Below are 20,532 nucleotides of genomic sequence, written 5' to 3'. Positions count from 1 at the left end.
TCGTGTACCTTAAATTACAAAAGATTATTAAAACGTTCCATATAACTGGATAGGTCAACGTTGCATCACGTATCGTGACGTGTCTGTGTAATATCGTGTCGGCGTTGGTCATCGTTTATGAATATTTATATTGGCCGGTCCAATATTGACTCTACGCATAAATACTCAGTAAAGAGGAAGGTTAACGACAGGGACGGGGTTATGTCTATTAACTATTCTAGAGGATTTTAATGATGTTTATCAAGTATGTTTAACCGTGGGTTTTCACTGCCGAAGCTTCTACACTAAACATATAATTAAAGATCACGTAAACATGTATATTCGTTAGCAATTATTTTCATTGATGCGTATGCTTCGTTGATGTTATCGGGAATTTTTTTCATCGAACAAAGGATGTCGGATGCATGATTGTTAAAACAATATAAGATACGCATACCTATGTAATATTTTTTTCCGTAGGAATATTAGTAAAGATTCTATAGAGATACGAGATGAAATGATTTGTACCTTGATAATTAGATATCACGTTTAAATTTTTTGATAAATTAAAAATAAATAATAACAGCAAAAATGATTGATAAAAAAGATGATAATTTTGTATGTTAAAGATCGAATAATTATAATCATACTAGCTGTAGCCCGCGGCTCCCTCCGCGGAGAATTAAATAAAAACTTAATAAGTGTACTTCCAGACTATGTTCTACATCTATGCCAAATTTCATTAAGATTTATAAAGGTTGTTGCGCAGTTACTAACATTCATCCATCCATCTAAACAATTCTATTTAAAAATTTTAATAAGATTAGTAAGATTTTATTTTACGGTCGCATCGCTCTATCTTCAGAGACAGAGATTTTATTTTTTACAAATATTGCAGATTAAAAAAAACTAGATATACGTAAAGAACAATATATAAAGCATATACCTATATGATAGTTATTGCTATGACCATATATCACAGTGGCGTACGGTAAGTAACTACTACGGCGTTTTATAACTGCCGCGTAACGGACTCGGGGTTACGCGCGGTAACTACTGGTTTTCTTTGATGCTTTTGTTCATAGACGTTATTATAGTTTTATATGTATTATAACTTTTTATAACTAAGACAATGGTAGTAGAATTAGACAGTTAACCTAATGTTAAGTTATTTAAAAAAGTCTTTTTAATGAGTATTATGATATTTTACTTCTTACTTATTATAAATGCGAATGTTTTGATGGATGGATGTTTGTTTCAAGTTATCTATAGAACGGCTGAACAGATCTCGATGAAATTTAGCGTGCATGTAGAACATAGCCTGGAAGAACACATAGGCTACTTATTCCTTTTTTTTTAATTCCGCGCGGACGGAGTTGAGGCTGCCGTTAGTTGTGTCATAATTTATATTTTTAACTCATTTCGTGTGTTCAGTTTCCGTTATGTTATGATACCATGACAATATTGTTCGGGTACGAGATCGTAAATAGTTGTACCGTTGTTAGATTATTATCACAAACTGGATACTTATTGTCCTGTCACTTGCCGAATATTTCCTGAAATAACTTAGATTTTAAGTAAAAGTATAAACAACTAAGTGCTTCAATTAAAATACATCAAAAATGTAGAATAATCATATTGATATTTTGCAACATTATTTCAAATTATATAGATTTACCATTATCGGTAAGTTCAATTTAAGCGTCAAGCCTAATAGTTAAGGGTACGGATTGCCGATCACGAGGTCGTGGGTTCGAATCCCGCCATTCGACTATTGTCGTAAACCATATCCTAGCACAAGCATACAGCTTAGTTGGAATGGTAAAATAAATATTAGTAAATTTACAAAAAAATCTGCTAATATTTTAAAAAATTAAAAAAAAACAATTTGCTTCGATCGTGACCTACTTCCATACTCAAGGTCATTAAGTGGTCCCTAAAAAAGTCGCTTAACTTTAGTATATGAATTAGCTAATCATTAACGAATGCGGCAATTGAAACATCATTAACGATGTACAAAAAAGATGTAGATCGTCTTTAACTATGTTAAAAGATATAGATGATAGAGTGACGTTGTCGGAAAGATTGCACGCGCACGGAGCAAGGAGGAAGCGCGTGTTTAGAATCATTAGAAGCCCGTTGCGTTCCATCCGTCTTACCGTATCTACAGGAACTATCGTGTATTCTGTTTAATTGACGACCATTTATTTGTTTCTTGTTTAGTTTTCGTATTGTATTATAGATCGTAGTTGCCGAATAAAGCTGTAGAGTTTCTTTTATTGCAAATCGAGTTATAATATCGTAGTGATTAAGTAATAAGTAATGTAACATGATGTAGAAGAAAAATTCACATCGGCATATTAAGGTAATAAAATCACAATTTGTTACCTTGCAATTTAAGTTAAAAATGTTATGCCGTACATCCTAATTTAGAGATTAGGCTGCTTATACGATGACTCATTTGGACTTTTGTCAATTCTCATTGGAATTGTTATTTTCCTATTTATGATACAAAGGAAAACAGTTTCATATATGGTAAAGGAAAATGATTTGGATAGGAAAACGCAAGTATTGTTTTCGAAGAAATATACATTTTATAATATTCAAAGTATTTCCTTGATGCGTGTTTGTCGCAAGCGCAGACACAATTTACATTGAAGGGCAAACAAAGGAATTCTCAGGCTGTACACTCGGCATTGAAAGATTGTAACTTGACGCCAATTTTTGTGAATATTTATTTTGAAATTATTTGTTAAAGTAGTTTAATAAATTTAACACAGTCATATATTCCAAAATAATCCACTTCATTTGTGTTTATACGCAGATTAGCCGACTCTTAATCTTATCATTCGATATTCTACGTCTTTTGTGATGTTATGACTTTACGTTAAACTTGAAGAATACGTGGCGGTACGAATTGGGCATCTCCCGCTTGATTCGTTATTACGAAGCTAAACAACAATTTTACTCGTACTTAAAGACAATTTGAATTATAATATCTCGATAAACTGTAACTACAGGATCCTTAAGCGTTTTTTTGTAAATATGCAAGAATTCTTTCCACCCGAAAATCACCACATAATTTCAATTGAGATTCTAATCAAAGGATGTTGTAAAACAAAAGAAACTCACGTCATCTGTGGCCATAGTGTTGCAGCCCTTGAGCGGCAGCGTATATTGCAGGTCACCTCGCGCTGAGATATATTCCCGCAAGCAGGATGAGTTGCTGCCCAGTCCGGCTGGATACACTATGCCATTGAATGTATCGTAGATACTGTAATAATATCAGGTCATTAATGTGAATGTCAACAATTATGCTCTGGTTTAGGCAATATTAAATACATATTTATATAATAAAAATATGAATACATATACAAACAGAACAATTTTAAAGCTGCAGTACTTTTGCAAGTAAGAAAACAAAAAGGCTTAATTGTCCAGTTTCTTTAGTGCAGACAAAAAAGGTACAAAAGTATTACCTGTTGCCTGCTGGCTGTGTGTGCGCGAGCGAGATGGTGACGTGCATGTTGTCCCGCTCGCACGACACGGCGAGCGTGTCGAGCGGCGCCAGCGCGGCCGGCCATGGTGTCGTGAGGTCTGTGGCCGTACCCACTGATGTCGTTACAAGTTCTGGACAGAAGGTATTGGTATTAAGCTAACACTTATCAGCGTAAGATTGGAAGTATAGAGTAATGTTACCGGACGATATGTTCAACCGACGCTTTATCCTAAACGGAAAACGCTTCTAGGCTACATTTTACTAAAGTTACTGCACATTATTCCCACTTTATATTACGCTTACACACAGTTCTAGTCTTTTATTAATAATGTTGACGAGATTTGACGTAAGAATTATATTTGCTTTTGTTTTAAAGTTAACACGAACGCGTTTATGTCTTTTGTATGGAGGGATCGGATTGTAAGTTAAGATGATAATTAACGCATTAAAGTCTATTTAAGCAGCTTATAAACAAAACTATAAATTATAAAATAAATTAATTTCTATTTTGCTTTATTTTATACAATAAATATTTTAAGTGCTTCTTTCTTTTTTATTATGTTTGGCAATACGATGAAGTATTTAAGTATACATCTTAATATTATAAAGCTTTTAACATTTAAACAAATAAGTGATTATTTGCTTAATAGATTTAATTAAAAGATAAGTTAAATAAAGAACATATAACACTAAAATTCTTAATTTCATTTAGCGGTCACTATTGTTATAGCGTGATAATATTTCCAAAACAATACGTGACTATAATTACCTCAACGTATAAAATTGCTGTTCCATGTCCGTCTAATAAATGTTTACCGTATTTTTGATCGATCGAACTGATACTACAAACTACGGAAGTGCAATTATCTACTAAAACTTTGAATTTTAAGAGATAAGACCTGTCAAATGCTAAACGAACATCAAGTTCGTGTATGTTGTTTAAGTTCTTGTTTGTGTGCTCTGTTTGCTTGTTTAACTTTTTGAGTTAGTATGTATTCCTGAAGAGGTTTCTATTTTACGTAACCATCAGTATTATAGAGACATGTTTGATTGTCATCTCTACCTCATTCTCTAGAGAAATTTGGAATATTTTTTTTTAGTACAAGAGGTTTTTGCCTAGTCCGTTTCTATATAGTCAATAAAAATTACTCGTCTAAAAGAATCTATTCTATAAAGTAGCATAACGTATTACTTAAGTGCTTGTAATTAGCGATGTTTAAGCGAAAGTAGAAGATAATGTACACGTACGTAATAATTATAAGCGGAAATACGTAGATCTAACACTTGCTGGAATCATAACTTGGTATTTTTCCCCGTATATCATAGTAATAAGGTAAATTTACATAACTATGTCGAAATGGAAGTCCCCCTTGGCAATACAAACATGTTTTTAATTATGTAAGTATTAAATTTACAAAGAAGAGCAGGAATTCCAATCATAAGTTCCTGCTTAAATGGAAGTCCCGAAAAAATTATTATATAATATTGTACTATTTTTGTTAAACATATATAACATTTTATATTAAATTCAATCCATTTAATTAACTTCTATTTACTGGGATGGGAATCTTAAAAATGTCCCATTTGTGGAATATGTTATTGCAGAAAAATAACATAATCTACTTTTAATGTTGAATCAAGTGGAACGCTCTTGGAATCTCAGGATACTGAAGAATCATAAAATCAACGCATTTTTACAATTTGTAAGCAGAAACTTGAGACTCGTTTAAAGGATGCGCGTGCGCAGGCACGGGGTATCGGGGAGGGAAAGTCATTGACCCCGGCCGCATCGCCACTGCCCACTAAAACGACCAATGGAATATTGCTAAGTTGTAGCTGTACTTTTTGACGGGGTAATGAAAAGCCGATCATAAAACAAGTTTAAGAGGAATATAGTCGCTTCTTAACAACAACTAAAAAGTGTATGCAATCTTTATTTCGAAAGTTATTGGAGTCGTATGTACCGAACAGATTAAGCATGGGCCCATATTTCAAGAAACAACGTAATTATACTTTGTAGTAGTTTCCTTCTATGCTTCTAGGAGTGATTTTAAAGGCTGACAACGCATCTGCGGTTCCTCTGGCGTTGCGGATGTCCATGGGCGTCGGATCAAATAATTTTCGCCGATTCGTTAACACGTTTGCCCCTTTCTCCTATAAAAAATCCGCAATTCCATTTTACTTTTGGTTACAGAGTGCTGAGTGCGCTTAATCTAAACAAAGATTATGAGTAATGAAATCTGTATTGATGGTTTTTTCTGCAGACTGTTCATGCTAACTCTCTTGAACCACGAGTTACAAGGCTTTGCTAATTGAATATAGAAGACAACAGTTTGTCTTAGGTAATATACTCTATTAGATATTTCTGTTCTTAATTAATGTATATGTAAGGATTTTGGTGATATAAAATTGGTTATTTTATGTAAGTAATGAACTTACCGGTAGCGGTCGGAATTTGTTTGGAACGCGCGGCCGAAGCCAACGCCACTACCAAGAGAATGCTCCACATGGTTCAGTCTGAAACAATGAGAGGAGAAACATTAGTTATTTAACGAATAACATTTTATGAAATTTAAACCTAAGACAATCAACATAAGGTCTTGAATAAACAAACCCTCGATACGTAATTTATCTTACTAATATTATAAATGCGAATGTATAGATGGATAGACGGATGGATGTTACCTTCTAGGTACGTCTGGAACAATGGATCTTGATGAAAATTAACACAGATATAGAACATAATCTGGAAGTATAAATAGGTTACTTATTAAGATCTTTTTAATACCGTGCGGACACAGTCGTGGGCGACAGCTAGTGTTTAAAAAACAAGTCATTGTGTTAAATCCCATTAACATAATAGATTTAACATACAAAACAATTCTTGTATTCCCTAACAGCAGCCTCCTGACCTATGAAGCGTGACATAATGTTTGCAGATACAGCGATACGTAACACGAGCCCGTCCCACTGAACGTGTCCGCACTTCTCGTGTTACCATGGTTATAGATTGCTGCCTATCTACATTGAAATTAAACGATCTTAAAAATTGTGAAGGAATTTAATCTTATTTCTTACTATCTTACTAATATTATAAATGCGAATGTTTAGATGGATGTATGAATGTTGGTTAAAGATATATCCAAAACGGCTCAACAGATCTTGCTGAAATTTGGCATAGTTGTAAGACATAGTTTCGACGAATACATGGGCTATTAAGATTTTTTGAATATCGTTTAAATATATTTTCATTCTTATCGAACTTTAGGTTACTTTACTTATATACCGTTTTGTAATTAGACTATTTTACGGAATTTATCGAGTATTTTAAATGTGGTATTTGAGGTACAAATTTATTAGCGAAGTCTCCTGTTTTTTAGATCTTTATCAAAAGCTCTTTTCAAAAGCAAATTTTAGTGACTTTTATAAATACCTGTCATAAATATAAATTGGAACCATCGTTGTAGTATAAAAGAGCTAATTTTTAAATCAAATATCAAGGTCCGGCCTTTATTAAAGATACGTGACCAATAAATATCATAGCGTAAATCTACTTCGCACAAAAGCGTAAATTAAATTCAATTGCCTCTATTTTTATCAATAAACGATAAAAAACTATTTTATCACCCCAATCAAAAGATACATAAGATAAGATAAAGATAGAAGATTTTGGTTCGAGCTCAAAGAAAAATAACAGTCACAATTTTTTTACGTAATATTGAGGTGAGAAGAGAATAACAATTTGCCCTATTTTTCACGCTTAAGTCTCTACCCTGTCGAATAAAACTATCACTATAATACAATTTGGTACATAATTTCAAACAATATTAGTTAGAATCATTTGGCGCGAATGACGTGCTCTTACAAAATCCAGTGTCAGAATGATTAGTGAGGGGACATAAACGTCGACATTTTAGTAAGGCTAGTGTTGTGCCAGTACACCGGCATTATATCGGATTTTCTTCCTAACAATAAATACAAAAATATTCCTATACTAATACAAACATAACCTAAATTGTAAAGTATATGAACAAGTGTGTTGCCGTATCGGATTCAGTTGCGATATGTCAAACCAAACTTAGTATACTGACGCAATGTTTGTAGCGAGACAAGTGCGCCCCACTTGCATTGCAACTAGACAAGTAGGGAATGTAAGCTGATATTATAAAAACATCTGAACAAACTATTGAATAATTTTACTTTTTAATCAAATGCGTAGTTATCATTAAACGTAATTGTAACACGAAACGGCTACATGGTTAAAGAATATAGCAGATATAATGCTGTTAAAGTAGAGTAAGGAAAATGTATAACTGTGGTCCATAATAAGGAATCTCCAAAACACAATTACAACATAAGTAAGTTACTTTTTTAATAGATAAGTTACCAAAGTAATTCTTAAATCTGCGAGATGATTGAGATTATAACGAGTGTGTCATTAGCTTATTTTTATTTCTAGAAGATGTCAGGTTACAATTATATAAAAAATCCGAAGATGGCAATATTTTCTTCCGATTAGATCATTCTGTTTAACCCTTAATAGCCTAGAGTTTCAATTTTGATACCAATCTTTTAAACCGAATGTTCACATTACTATTACTTTTTTATAGGTTGGCTGTACCTATTTTACTGTTGTATTATATTGTTTCCAACGAAATTAAAAAAAAAACAAATTTCATTATTGTTTTATTTTATCAAGCAAACACAGTAATATTAAAAATATATCACTGTCGTATGTAAATCAGGCTACTAAGGGTTAATAATATAGGGATTATTGTTCTCTCCTTGTCAAGGTTAAAATTTTACTTGTGTCCTTTTCAGTACACTGTAACCTTTTGTATATCAGAATTAGAGAAAGCAATTGATCAGTTCTGTACGGTTGCGTAACTTGTGCCATTCACTTAATGCCTGTACATAATCTAGCCGGACTGCTTAGTGTGAAGGTAACCTTATCTTTCACTTCTTTAAGCAAACAGAGTATTTTTTACTTGCCACTCAAGTAAATACTGTATAAACGTGCATATGCATTGAGTGGATGGCAGATTAATTTTGTATTTTGCATAACTTCCGCTATTCAGAAATTCCGAGTTCATTTTATATATGCATGTTCATAAGGCGTTCAGAATCTATTCTACAGTTTTGATCTCCCTATACCAGGTAATATTAAATGTTTTCTATTGTATTTGAAATATATTACATAACGTTTAGTAATGTATCAATTGTTAGTCACACTTGTAAAAATCTGTAACAAAAACAAACAACAAAAAGCACTTTAAGCTACAAATTCGTCTTCGTCGTTAACACATTAAATTGTTTACCCGAGTGTACCCGGAAGCCGAGTCGAGTTCTGCAGACCGTGACATCAAGGTAAAGACGCGCTGGCTGAGACTTATTATAATAAATGCGTATGTATTCGTAATTACTATATCACTAGTCCCACGATGTTATTTCTACTTTATCTTATTATTGCATACTTTATTATTACTATCAAAAAAAGAATCGTAAATAAATATGAATCATTTAATGCAATATAAAAAAAATTGAATTGATGTTCCTTTGTTTCCATTGAATTTCAAAGAACTACAACAAACAACCTGATTTATTAAGTTACCCAGAGAAAAAGCTTATATGAACGAGTCACCTAAGTTATTTGTTATCCCGAAAAAATCAAGACAGAAGCGTTATAGTGCAATTTAAATATTTATATAGACAGTTTAGTGTTTAGTTTAAAACTTACTTTAAAACGTTTTACGATATTATGAACGAAAATGTTTATGGCTAAATGGACGGATGTTTGTTCGAAGATATCTCCACAACGACTAAACGGATCTTGATAAAATTTGGCATAGATGTAGAACATAGTCTGGAAGAACACATAGGTTTCTTACTTTTTTTTAATTCCGCGTGCACGGAGTCGTGGGCACAGATAATATAAAATATATTCTTATAATAAATTACATTAATTTAAGTAATAATGACAGAGGCAATTTAATGGAGTGTTATTTCTTTTCTGTAGTCCACGTGTTGTAATAGTGTTTATAGTTGTGTTGCAGTTTGTGGTTACTGCGGTTTGGCAAATGCTCCTAACAAAGAGAATGCCTAAATAGTGTGATGTGACGACATTGGATAATTTGCTATTAAAATATGTTTAGTGAAGTTGATTCGAATAACCTTAAAAACTATTCAATCACTCAGAAAGCATATTATTTAGTTTCCTTTCCCTTCTAACCCTTTTTCTTATAAGTAAGGGATGGAAATTTGAAGTAGATTTTCCGGATGAGGGGATGCATGGGAATGGAAAATATCTTCCTGTGCATCCCCTCTTCTGCAGATTAAACGCATCTGCAATTGCGGATGTCTATGGGTAACGGCAGCTTCGCTATTTCAGCGATTTCGGGTGGCCACTAGCTCCTTTGTCACCTTATGATATAAAAATTATATCGTATAAACACAGATAAAATCTCGCATCTTTAAAAAACATTGATTATTAAAAAAAAAATAAGATGTCTGTTTCTCTTTGAAGAAATATGACAGCGATATGATTTTGGACAGGTATTTCGGCAATTTGACCCCATAATAAAAGGTTGTAAGTTAAAAGTCAATAAAATTCTTACATCATAAATACCAAGTAAAGTGCATCTCTGCATCTGTTATGAGTTACTCAATATCGGGTAATACTGGCTGACTTTACAGTCATCAATGTAGTCATGTGTTATGTAAATATATGACCTAATTTTGATGGTATACTTTCTTCAAGATGCTTATCTTCTATTCCAGTTCCAATTCAATACTGTTAAGAAACTGAAACAGGTCTTTGTAAAGAATTTTACTACGATTTTTTTTTTATTTAGTTAACCCCTTGGGTACATTTGACGTCTGAGACACGTCATTCACTTTTTTCCCCTAAGAGCGGATGACGTGTCTAAGACGTCAAACCAAAAATTAAACTTTTAATATTTTAGAAATAAATACATTCTTACATAAAATGTACTTTACATACTACTCTAAGCAACCAAAAATTATTTCCGTTCCACATGCAAATATTTTCTCAAATGAATCCGTAGCCAAGGTTAATAAAGGGGCGTTATCGTAATGCCTACCTATAAGTCTTCTAATTAATAATACATCATTATATATTCCTTAAGAGTGATCACTTAACAACTCATTGTGTTAGTAACTGTGGGTTAGTTGATCAGTTTTTGAACAAACTTTTAAGTATTTCGTAATGTGCAAAGAAAGCAGCTCAGTGAATGCAACATCGGGTAAGCCAATGTCATTAGAGGCTCGGTAATAGTTGACAGGTATACTGGAGCGCTTGTACGCTCGCTCAAATATTGGAAATGTACAATCAGCGACAAAATTACAATAATTTTCGTTTCATTATTATTTATCAGATTTCGCCCGCGACTCCGTCCGCACGGAATTAAAAAATAACTTAATAAATAGCCTATGTACTTCATCTATGCCAAAGATCTGTTGTGCCGTTATGGAGAGCCATTCAAACAAACATCCATCCATATTCATCCATTCATCCAAACATTGTCATTTATAATATTAGTAAGATTGTCTCTTAATAATTAAATCGCAAACTTGACAAACTTTATTATACTTGCGAAACATTATTTAATATTTCTAAAACAGTTTTCTTCATGGCTGTACCCGACGCCGTATGTCTGTTGCACAAGGTTGCCGGTTACGTCACCTCGCGGCCATTTTCGGAGACCGGCCTCCGCTATACTGTGAATTTAATCTGGCGCTGATGCTTTTGAACTTTTGCGATGCTTTTATTATACAAGACTGGCATTTGTAATTTTTTAAATTTAGAACGGTTTTTGTTTAAGTCAACATGTCCTTTTAAGAGATAGTCTAGTTTTACATAGAGTCGACGATTGAATATGAAATGGAGCTCCTTTGGAGTGTATAAGGTTATAATTAAAAAGTTATACAGTTAGCTAACCTTACAGAAGATAATAAAAAGGACTCACTGTGGGTTTTTGAGACGAAAATCTCCGTTTAAAAAAATATTATCTCTGTTTTGTCCAAGATAATGACAGAGATGACGATAATAAACCCATAATAACATTTATATGCATTTCTAATAAAAATATATCAAACTAAAAACATTTTTGAAGCTTTAACGTATAGTTTTCTCCATCATTACTTTAAAATACTATCATAAGAATATAGGTAAGTACTATTATACATATATAACAGTTTGTTTATGAAACTCGAGTTGATTTTTTAATATATTCCGGGGAAATACCACCAGCCTCTTGGGAACCCTACCGTGCGAGCGCTGCGATTTGTGGTCTTTTTATTATTATTTAGTTTTATTTTTAGTTTGGTTTAGTTTTAGTATACAGTTTATTTAATATATTATTAATTAATTCATTTGTTTTGTAGTGTAGTGTAGGTTAGTTATTTAGTAAGATTGTATTTTAAATTATTAAATGTCTAGTATTAGTTAAGAACGTAATAGAATTCTAAATAAAGTAAAGAGTAATAATGTGCATAGCAAAATATTTTACAGATTAAATTATGAAAGAAAACTCATTAAACGTATGAGATATATTCATTACGTCATTTGAAATACTTGTTACTATTGTTTATTTTATGTCGCAAACGATTCTCGTTGTACCATTTTAACACACCGTGTCCCATCTAACGGGTCATGTCTTTAAAAACTCCAGACCCGTTAACGTACGTCACTAGCAACGATTGTATTGAACGAGTTAGTGTCATTGAAGTGTTATAATACACTAGCCAAAGATAATACGGTACATAGCACGCATTGTATGCTATATTAATAAAAGAATCATGCCGTGGTCAACTATACGATTACGTAATATTTGTTTTAGTACAGAGGAAGTGAACGCATAGATTGTTGTTTCCTTGCGTTAGTTAAATAATTACAAATAATGTTTTATGTTCTGTGGTTTGCTAATGTATTTTATCATGAAAAATACTTTACTTGAAACATAGTGGTTGGAACAACTTGGAATTCTGTGGAAAATAAAATTATTCGTATCTGTGTTTAAGTAGAAACTTAAAATTACGAAGTTCAGGAATATTTTCTTACCTTTAAGTCGTCTTATTGCGAATATTGCAAACAATTGACATTATTCAAAACTAAATATTATATTAGTTAATTTTGAAAAAGTGTCGTAAACTTAAAAAATCAAATTGGTGACAAATACATTTGTTGATTTTAACTGATAATATTTTAGAATAATGGTCATTTCAAATTCTAAGATATGGTCCATTACTTACGTTCACTTAAATATAGTCATCGAAAGGTTATGATTTCCTGCTCAAATGACATACGATGATGGCTAACGTCTATTACATCAATTAAACTGATGTTCTATTAAATTAAATCGAAACAATTTACTACTATTATAATTGTGAATGTTTGGATGGATGGATGTTTGTTTGAAGCTATCTGCAGAAAGGATCGGATCTTGATGAAATGTGGCATAGATGTAGAACATAGTCTGGAAGAACACATAGGCTACAAATTAAGTTGTTTTTATAATTCCGTACGGTCGCGGTCGAGAGCGACAGCTTTTATTCCATAAAAATGATTTATTGAATTATTAAATATTGAAAACTTTCAAAAGTACAGAAATTTACCATTTATACGTTTTTTTTTTCTAATTTATCTTAACGATGTAAATTTTTTTTATCAATTATATATTAATACAGAGTTCTCTTTCTTAATGTTATGAAGTATCGCCTTGTTGCCTTAACCTAGACATACCTAGTCGTCAGATTGTGGTTTATATACAGATTTATATTTCATAGTTCTTGACCACACATATAAGTAATTGTTTGTTTCATTAACATGAATATACACTAGAGCATTTTCTCGACCATTTACATGTAATGTAACGTTCTTACGAATGATGTAATATAGGTAAAAGCACAGTTTCTAAAGCACGTGTGATTCGTGAAAGGGTTCTGTTACAAGTAAACGCTCTAGTCTATACTAACCTTTATGTTTACATTAAATATCTAATTAAAACTCTGACTAATAACATCGAAAGAAAAACATTAAAAAGAAAATAATTTGTCTGTGGTTAATCACCTTATAATTGGTAAAACAAATCTTTAAATATATTGCGAAAACCTAATAAATTATCATAGTTTTTTTATATAAATGTTTACATGAAGTTACTTCATACAGTGCAATTCCACTGCCAAAATTTCAGTATAATCAAATATAGTTATCTCTGTTTTTTTCATATAGAATGAAAAGGATGACTATATCTTTTTTCTATCATTGCTTTAGTAGTGAAAACCCACGCTTACATATAGCTAACGTTGACGCAGTTTGCATAATAAGCCCGCATTCCTAGTTCCCTGTAAACTGTCGTTTGTTTAATCGTCGTGTTATGTTGATGTTACGTGTTATGTTGGTGTTACGTTACAGTGAGGCTACTCAAGGTCAATAGCGATGCACATCGGTGGCCATGCAGCAGCGAGTGAGGCCAAATGACCGCTTGCTAAAGTTATCAAAACTTGTTTACAAGTCTTGTTTATGTTGGCTTTTTCTATTTTATGGTAATTTTAAGATGACATTTAATTTTTTATGTCTTTTAATTTAACTTTGTTAACAGTTATTTTTTTAGAGATAGAAGATATGGAAGAAATGTATTTTATTATTATACTAACTGTGGCAGACGACTCCGTCTCCGCGGAATTGAAAAAAAAATAGACTATGTTCTACATACCAAATTTTAGCAAGATCCATACAGCCGTTTAAACATCCATCAATCGATCCAAACATTCATATTTATGATATTAGTATGATTTCTATATATTTTATGGTTAAAAAAAATATAGTAGTAGATTAAGCGAATGAGCCTCTACTCTTTATCTGTCTGCCCTTTCCTAATACTTAAAGAGACAAAGAAGTTAAAAAATGAAACTAAACAAATATATTACACAACTCTAGAAATAAAGATTGTGATCTACTTTCATTATACTATTATCACGTAATTCCAGAACGAAAATAGTATTCTCGGGCTACGTCGGTATCCTATTACTAAACAGCCACATTTCACAAGCTTCCCATACAACAATAGCACTCTATAGTTAGTGAGAAACGCTTAACTTACGCAAATTCACGTAGACCTGGCTATTTAAATTCCATCCTAATCGTCATTATAATACAGTTCAATTAGGAATGATATAATTTTGTAGTTTAATATGTATGAAATTATTTGTAAGTTAATTTCGTAGCATGACCTTGGACGAGAAAAGGTAAAGTTAGAAACGTGACAATACGCGTAATATGAATGTAATCGTATTTGTTATCGAATACCATAAAATGCTATAATAAAACTCGATGTCTTAGCAACATAGTATTGATAAATATAATTGTTTTTACAACTATATTAGTAGTACAACGTACCTTAATAATTATTGTGTAGTTCCAATGTTGTAAACAGTACAAAAACTTAAAGTTAAATAATATTGTATTGTATATTAGTGGAAATAAATGATAGTCATAATAATAAATAAATAAGCAATAATCCTCGGCGTTCCCGCTGCTCGTTTGCACCCTTATCTTATCTTATATATAAAATTGTCGTGTCACAATTTTTGTTCCCATACTCCTCCGAAACGGCTTAACCGATTCTCATGAAATTTTGTATATTGTGCAGGTCTGAGAATCGGCCAACATCTATTTTTCATCCCCCTAAAAAGGGTAGTCCACCTCTAAATTTTTATTTTTTAGACAAACTCGCGGATGGATACGCGGGCGACAGCTAGTATATATATATATTCTACTCTATATAACTCTAATCTATAAGAGTATAAAGAAAGCTCTATAACTCTTGTATTCATTAGTCTTTGTTACCCGACTACAAAAAGGAGGTGGTTATTTTTAAAGAAATTGATAGACTTGATGGTATGTTTTATAACAGTTCGATAATATAAGTCGTAGTTCGTACGTCTATACTTTTCAAAATCAACAGTTTCAGATTATATACTAAATAAAGTAAACAAATATATTTTCTATTAAAAAAGCGAACGCAAACTAACGGAAATAGAGCATGATAACTTCTGCCTTGAGTAAATCAAATAAGAATGGAAAAAAATCTTGTTCGATAAACGCTTTGGCTTTTAAAAATACAGTTACAATGTAGCTTGTTTTCTTCGCTTTGAATGTAAAAGAAAAATATGTCCAAAAAATTTAATTTCCTTCCCACTTTGGATAATATGTCATATAGAAAACTTAATATTAGAGCTATAATTTAGCACGTATTTTGGGAAGACAAATTATCGATATAATTGCTTTAAGTGGCGAATAACATTTGACCAATGGATAGGAAATTAACATCCTTCACTTATTATGTACGATATAATGAAATTATCTAATTATAAAGCGAATTTGATTCAGTGAATGTCAAGTTATTTAAATGCAAAACCGCCTACAAGGAAGAGTACAACTAACTAGCCCCAAGGTTTTCTTCGACCACGGAATTACTGTCCTTTTCCAAACACCAATTTTACTTGGTCTCTATGACACATTGCATTTTTGTGCAAATGTACTATAACATTTCGAAGTTTATAGAAATCGTACTAATATTATAAATGCGAATGTTTAGATGGCCTGATGTTTGTTTGGTACCTCTAAAACGGCTGAACGGATCTCGATGAAATTTGGCGTACATATAGAACATAGTGTGGAAAAACGCAGACGTTAAATATATATTTTTCTAATTCCGCACCGATGGAGTCGCGGGCGACATCTAATAGCAAATAAGTATTTTAGTAAGAAATTAAGGACTTCCTATAATTTGATTTCTATTGATATTTACTAAAAGAGGGCGAATACTATGCTAAAATCAAGAAGGTACCAATATCGTCATTTTGTTTGTTGAATTCTGACACCTCCACTGTATTGCATAAAAAATGGGAAAGTCAAACGTGTGGCAATACTAATTACCACATACGCTGTCGGCAAGAAACTCATCCTGATGCGTCATAACACACGAAAAACAAAGATAAAAATTGTATTTTTTAAAAAGAAGTAAAAGTCGTTTGAAATACAGTCTAAGGTGCCAGCATTGTACTTCTTTAGCTGAAATACTTTTAGATAGTTCGTGGTGGTCACATTGTTCCATTTATTTAAAAGTTGTCGTTTGTTAATTTTAGTTATTTTAAGATATTTTTGTTTGGAACAAAATAGAGATCATATTAAATTGGTGACTGTTTTAATATCGAAAGAGACCTCGAGTGATTCACAAGCGTGCGACCTTTTATTATGTGTCAATTGTTACCTAAGTCGGACTTATGTAATGTTTAGCAAATGTACACAAAATATTACAAGACAACTCAAGTCCCAATCGACCTAATTCAATGTCAAGATAATATTTAATGTGATGTCAATATTTGATATAGACTAGTATGGAACAATCTAAATCAGTACCAACATAACAATAAATGGACGATATTTTTTATATGAAAAAAAACAAACTAAAATAATAAGAATTAAAAGACTGGTAATAATATCTGAGAACGTTACCAATACTTTTTCTCAATTCGGAGATTTATTGAGTTTTATTTAATACTAGCTGTCGCCCGCGACTCCGTCAGCGCGGAATTAAAAACTATAAGTCGCAACGTAATCTTAGCCTAAAGCCTTCCTCTATAAATGGACTATCCAACAAAGAAAGATTTTTTCAAATGCGATTAACGCGTTTAAACAAACAAACAAACTCTTCCGCTTAGTATTAGTATAGATGAGCAATATTTCAAAATATTTCTAAATTCAGGAAGTTATGTAATACTTCCATGTTGCCTTGACAATATATATTACCGTCTGCCTCAAATCGAAGGTGATAAGACTAGTGACACACACAGATTGAGTCGTTATCAGCCTGCAGACTAAGGTCCGTGTATGGATGAACACGACATACGTTCTATGCAGCTAAAAACAATCGATATCGACTGCTTTAAATAACCCGTGTATGCCGGCGTTAAACATTATGTCTTTTACAATTTTTATACATAGTATTTTATATTTATTACATAGTCAAGTAAGATTGTGAATAATTGCTGTAGTCGAGTTATTTCTGCCCACTGGAGAGCATGGTCGGTGACGCGACCGCGCCACAAAGGTGACATCACTAAGTAATGCCGCGTACACATAGAGTATTAAAACGATAGATACGTTTCACGTTCGTATGGAATATGTGTATGAAAAATATTTGCTCCCTAAAATAACTAAAACTAAAAAAAACAGTTATTTATTATTTACTGTTGAAAGTAACTTAAATAATGAAATAAACTACGGCTGATATCAAATAATATTATCCCTAATTTGTCGTTGTGGGTACCTTAAGTAGGTTTGTAATGTCTTGTTTATAATTAATTTAAAAGTATTAAGTCGTCCTTCGTATATCTGGTAACACTATAATCTATATATAAAAATCAATTACTGTTCGTTAGTGTCGCTAAAACTGGAGAACGGCTGAACGGATTTATCTAATCTTGGTGTTGAAATGATCGTGGAGATCTAGGGAATGTTTAAAAGGTAAGAAAAATTCGAATAATTGCCGGAAACTCAAGTTTTTTTTTTAATTTCGCGCGGACGGAGTCGCTGGCGACAGCTAGTTTAAAAATAAAATGTAACACGAATAGAATCATTACACTGTGGAATTATCATGTCTATTTAGTATCAATAATATTGATAGTTTAAACAAAGTACATTTAAATATTAAATCTTTCAAAGTTTTTTTCAGTTTATATATAGAACAATTGTTTATGCTTCTCCAGTATATGCGTAGCTTAATAATAGCAGAAGCGGCAGGTGATTATGCGTGACCTCGCAGCGAGGACGCTTGGTGCCAATACCACATTCAATATTCTAAAGGTAACACCAAATGACTACGTACAAAGGGTTGAGTTTTCCTTAACATAATATCCTTCCTAACTTTGTACACGATACACAAATAGAGAGTTATGAGCTAAGGAAAATTGATCTTTAAAAACAAATTAAGTAAAGATAAGTTTGCTTTGTGTTTTTTTATTTGTAATTTTTCACACAAATTATGATTTTATGATTTGCTAAACGTGTTCTGTAGTTAGAATGTTAAAAGGGAATCGTTTATTTTTATCTATTTCTCAATATTTTTGAAAATGGAAGTAGAGACTGAATACAAAATAAAAACAAAAATGTAATATATTAATACCAGCTGAAGCCTGCGACTCCGTCTGTGCGGAATTTAAAAAAAAAACTAAAAAGCCTATGTGTTCTTCCAGATGTTCTACATCAATGCCAAATTTCAGCTAGATCCGTTCAGCCGTTCAGGAGATACCTTCAAACAAACATCCTTTCATATAAACATTCGCATTTATAATATTAGTAAGATTAACGAGATTAGACCAAGTGTCAGCGCAAAAAAGATATATTAATGTATAAAAGGAAATAAGAGTATAGTTATTACAATAAGATAGAAGTAAAATATCCGTTTAATTAATTTTCTACAATTTTAAGGTAACATAGTCAAAATTTCACATGTCACCACTAATGTTACTTCCAAGGGGTCAACGATTTTTCTACAGTTCAACGCTAATTGCGTTTCCTTTAACGTTATTTAATTCCGTTATTTTCAATTTATATTATTTATATTTGGTATCACGATAAATCAATACCACATTGCCATTTTAGTTTCGCAATCAAGCGATGTAATTAATTTTGATCGAAAAAGGCGAAAAGAAAGAAAAACTATGGGCGGACAAGTTTCAATGTATGTGTGAGTATTTATTAATATTCCACTAGAATATTTAAAGATTTTTTCCTTTGGTTGAAAGACGATATTTTCCTTATTATATTATTCTTACCAATTTTTGTAAATGTTTTTTTTTTAATAATATCTATACGATTAATAAGAATACGTGGCTGTATGTAACATAAAAAAAATCGCGAACATGATATTTTTGCTTTACTTTTTAACGTAAAACTAAATATTTAATTTTTGTCGGTCTGTTGATCTGTTCGCAAGTCTGCGTTTGTTACGAATGAACTCCGAAACGATTAGACCGATTTTAACTGGATTTTTTATTATAAGGTGAATGTGTGCAGGAGTAACTTAGGCTTCTTTTTCTTTAATACCACGCTGACAAAGTCGCGGACAACCTCTAGTGTAGAAGTTTTGTAGCGACAAAAATAGAGAAGTTGAAGATAAAAATTAAAAACGTTGTACAAATAAAATAAATCGCGACTTGATTCAAGATCTTACTTAATGAAAGGTATAAAAACTTAATGGTCCAGTGGGCGGGTATTCGACACCCACAAACTCTTTATTGGATTTAGCAAAGCGTTGTCACCTTTTAAAACAGGCTTTAAAGGCTGCCCGTCACTTCAATGCTATTGTGTCTTAATGAATTTTAAAACCAGATATATTAAGCACGTAATGTAACAAAAATCTCAATTGAATAAATGTAATGACAACAGTCATTATTCCGTTCAATATCTGATATTTATTATCATTGACCCTTAAATGATTAGTACTTTTAAAAGAAACAAATGTATTTAGAATTAGAAACCTGTGTATTCAAAAATACCAAAAGTTACAAGTATTTCACTCTTCATCCCTAACTTGGGTAGGTTCCGATCCCCTAAGAGTGGACGTAGTAAGCTGATGATGATGATTTCACTCTATCCTACAAATTCCTCATCAACCTGCCCTTATTCCTATTGGGGGTCGGCACATTATGTACTACTCCTCCATACATCTTTATCAGCCGTCATATCCTACAAATTCCTACAACAACAAAAAAAGTATAACGTAATGGCCGTCATTCATAATTTAATGTTACTCTGTTTATTTACTTTCGGCGTTGAATAAAATAAAATGAATACATCAATTTTGAATTTCGTGTTTGCTTATATTAAGATCTTATTTTAAATTTATCCCCAAATATTACTCAATGTTGATCCGTAGGCTTCAGTGTTGAGTAAGACAAACATAAAGTCGCCTGCGCACGCCCTTGTGATGTTACGAATTCAGTTCCTTATACAACCTTACCATCTTCGT

At 32.1% G+C, this 20,532-nt stretch overlaps 1 protein-coding gene across 1 annotated transcript in view; it reads right to left on the bottom strand.

Moving 5' to 3' along the window:
• The window catches only part of pio (zona pellucida domain-containing protein piopio), a 34,342-nt gene that overhangs the window by 8,990 nt on the left and 4,820 nt on the right, over window positions 1-20,532 (bottom strand). The window contains exons 2-4 of the mRNA XM_013321260.1: window positions 5,918-5,995; window positions 3,459-3,609; window positions 3,112-3,253 (exon numbers count right to left, since the gene is read on the bottom strand). Coding sequence (XP_013176714.1) covers window positions 3,112-3,253; window positions 3,459-3,609; window positions 5,918-5,987 — 363 coding nt within the window. The 5' untranslated portion in view covers window positions 5,988-5,995. The remainder of the gene's footprint in view (window positions 1-3,111; window positions 3,254-3,458; window positions 3,610-5,917; window positions 5,996-20,532) is intronic.

Source organism: Papilio xuthus, unplaced genomic scaffold, assembly GCF_000836235.2.
Source record: "Papilio xuthus unplaced genomic scaffold, Pxut_1.1 DF825946.1, whole genome shotgun sequence".
NCBI lineage: Eukaryota > Metazoa > Arthropoda > Insecta > Lepidoptera > Papilionidae > Papilio > Papilio xuthus.
Note: the sequence above shows the minus strand (reverse complement) of the source record. Positions and strands in the feature narration are given on the sequence as shown.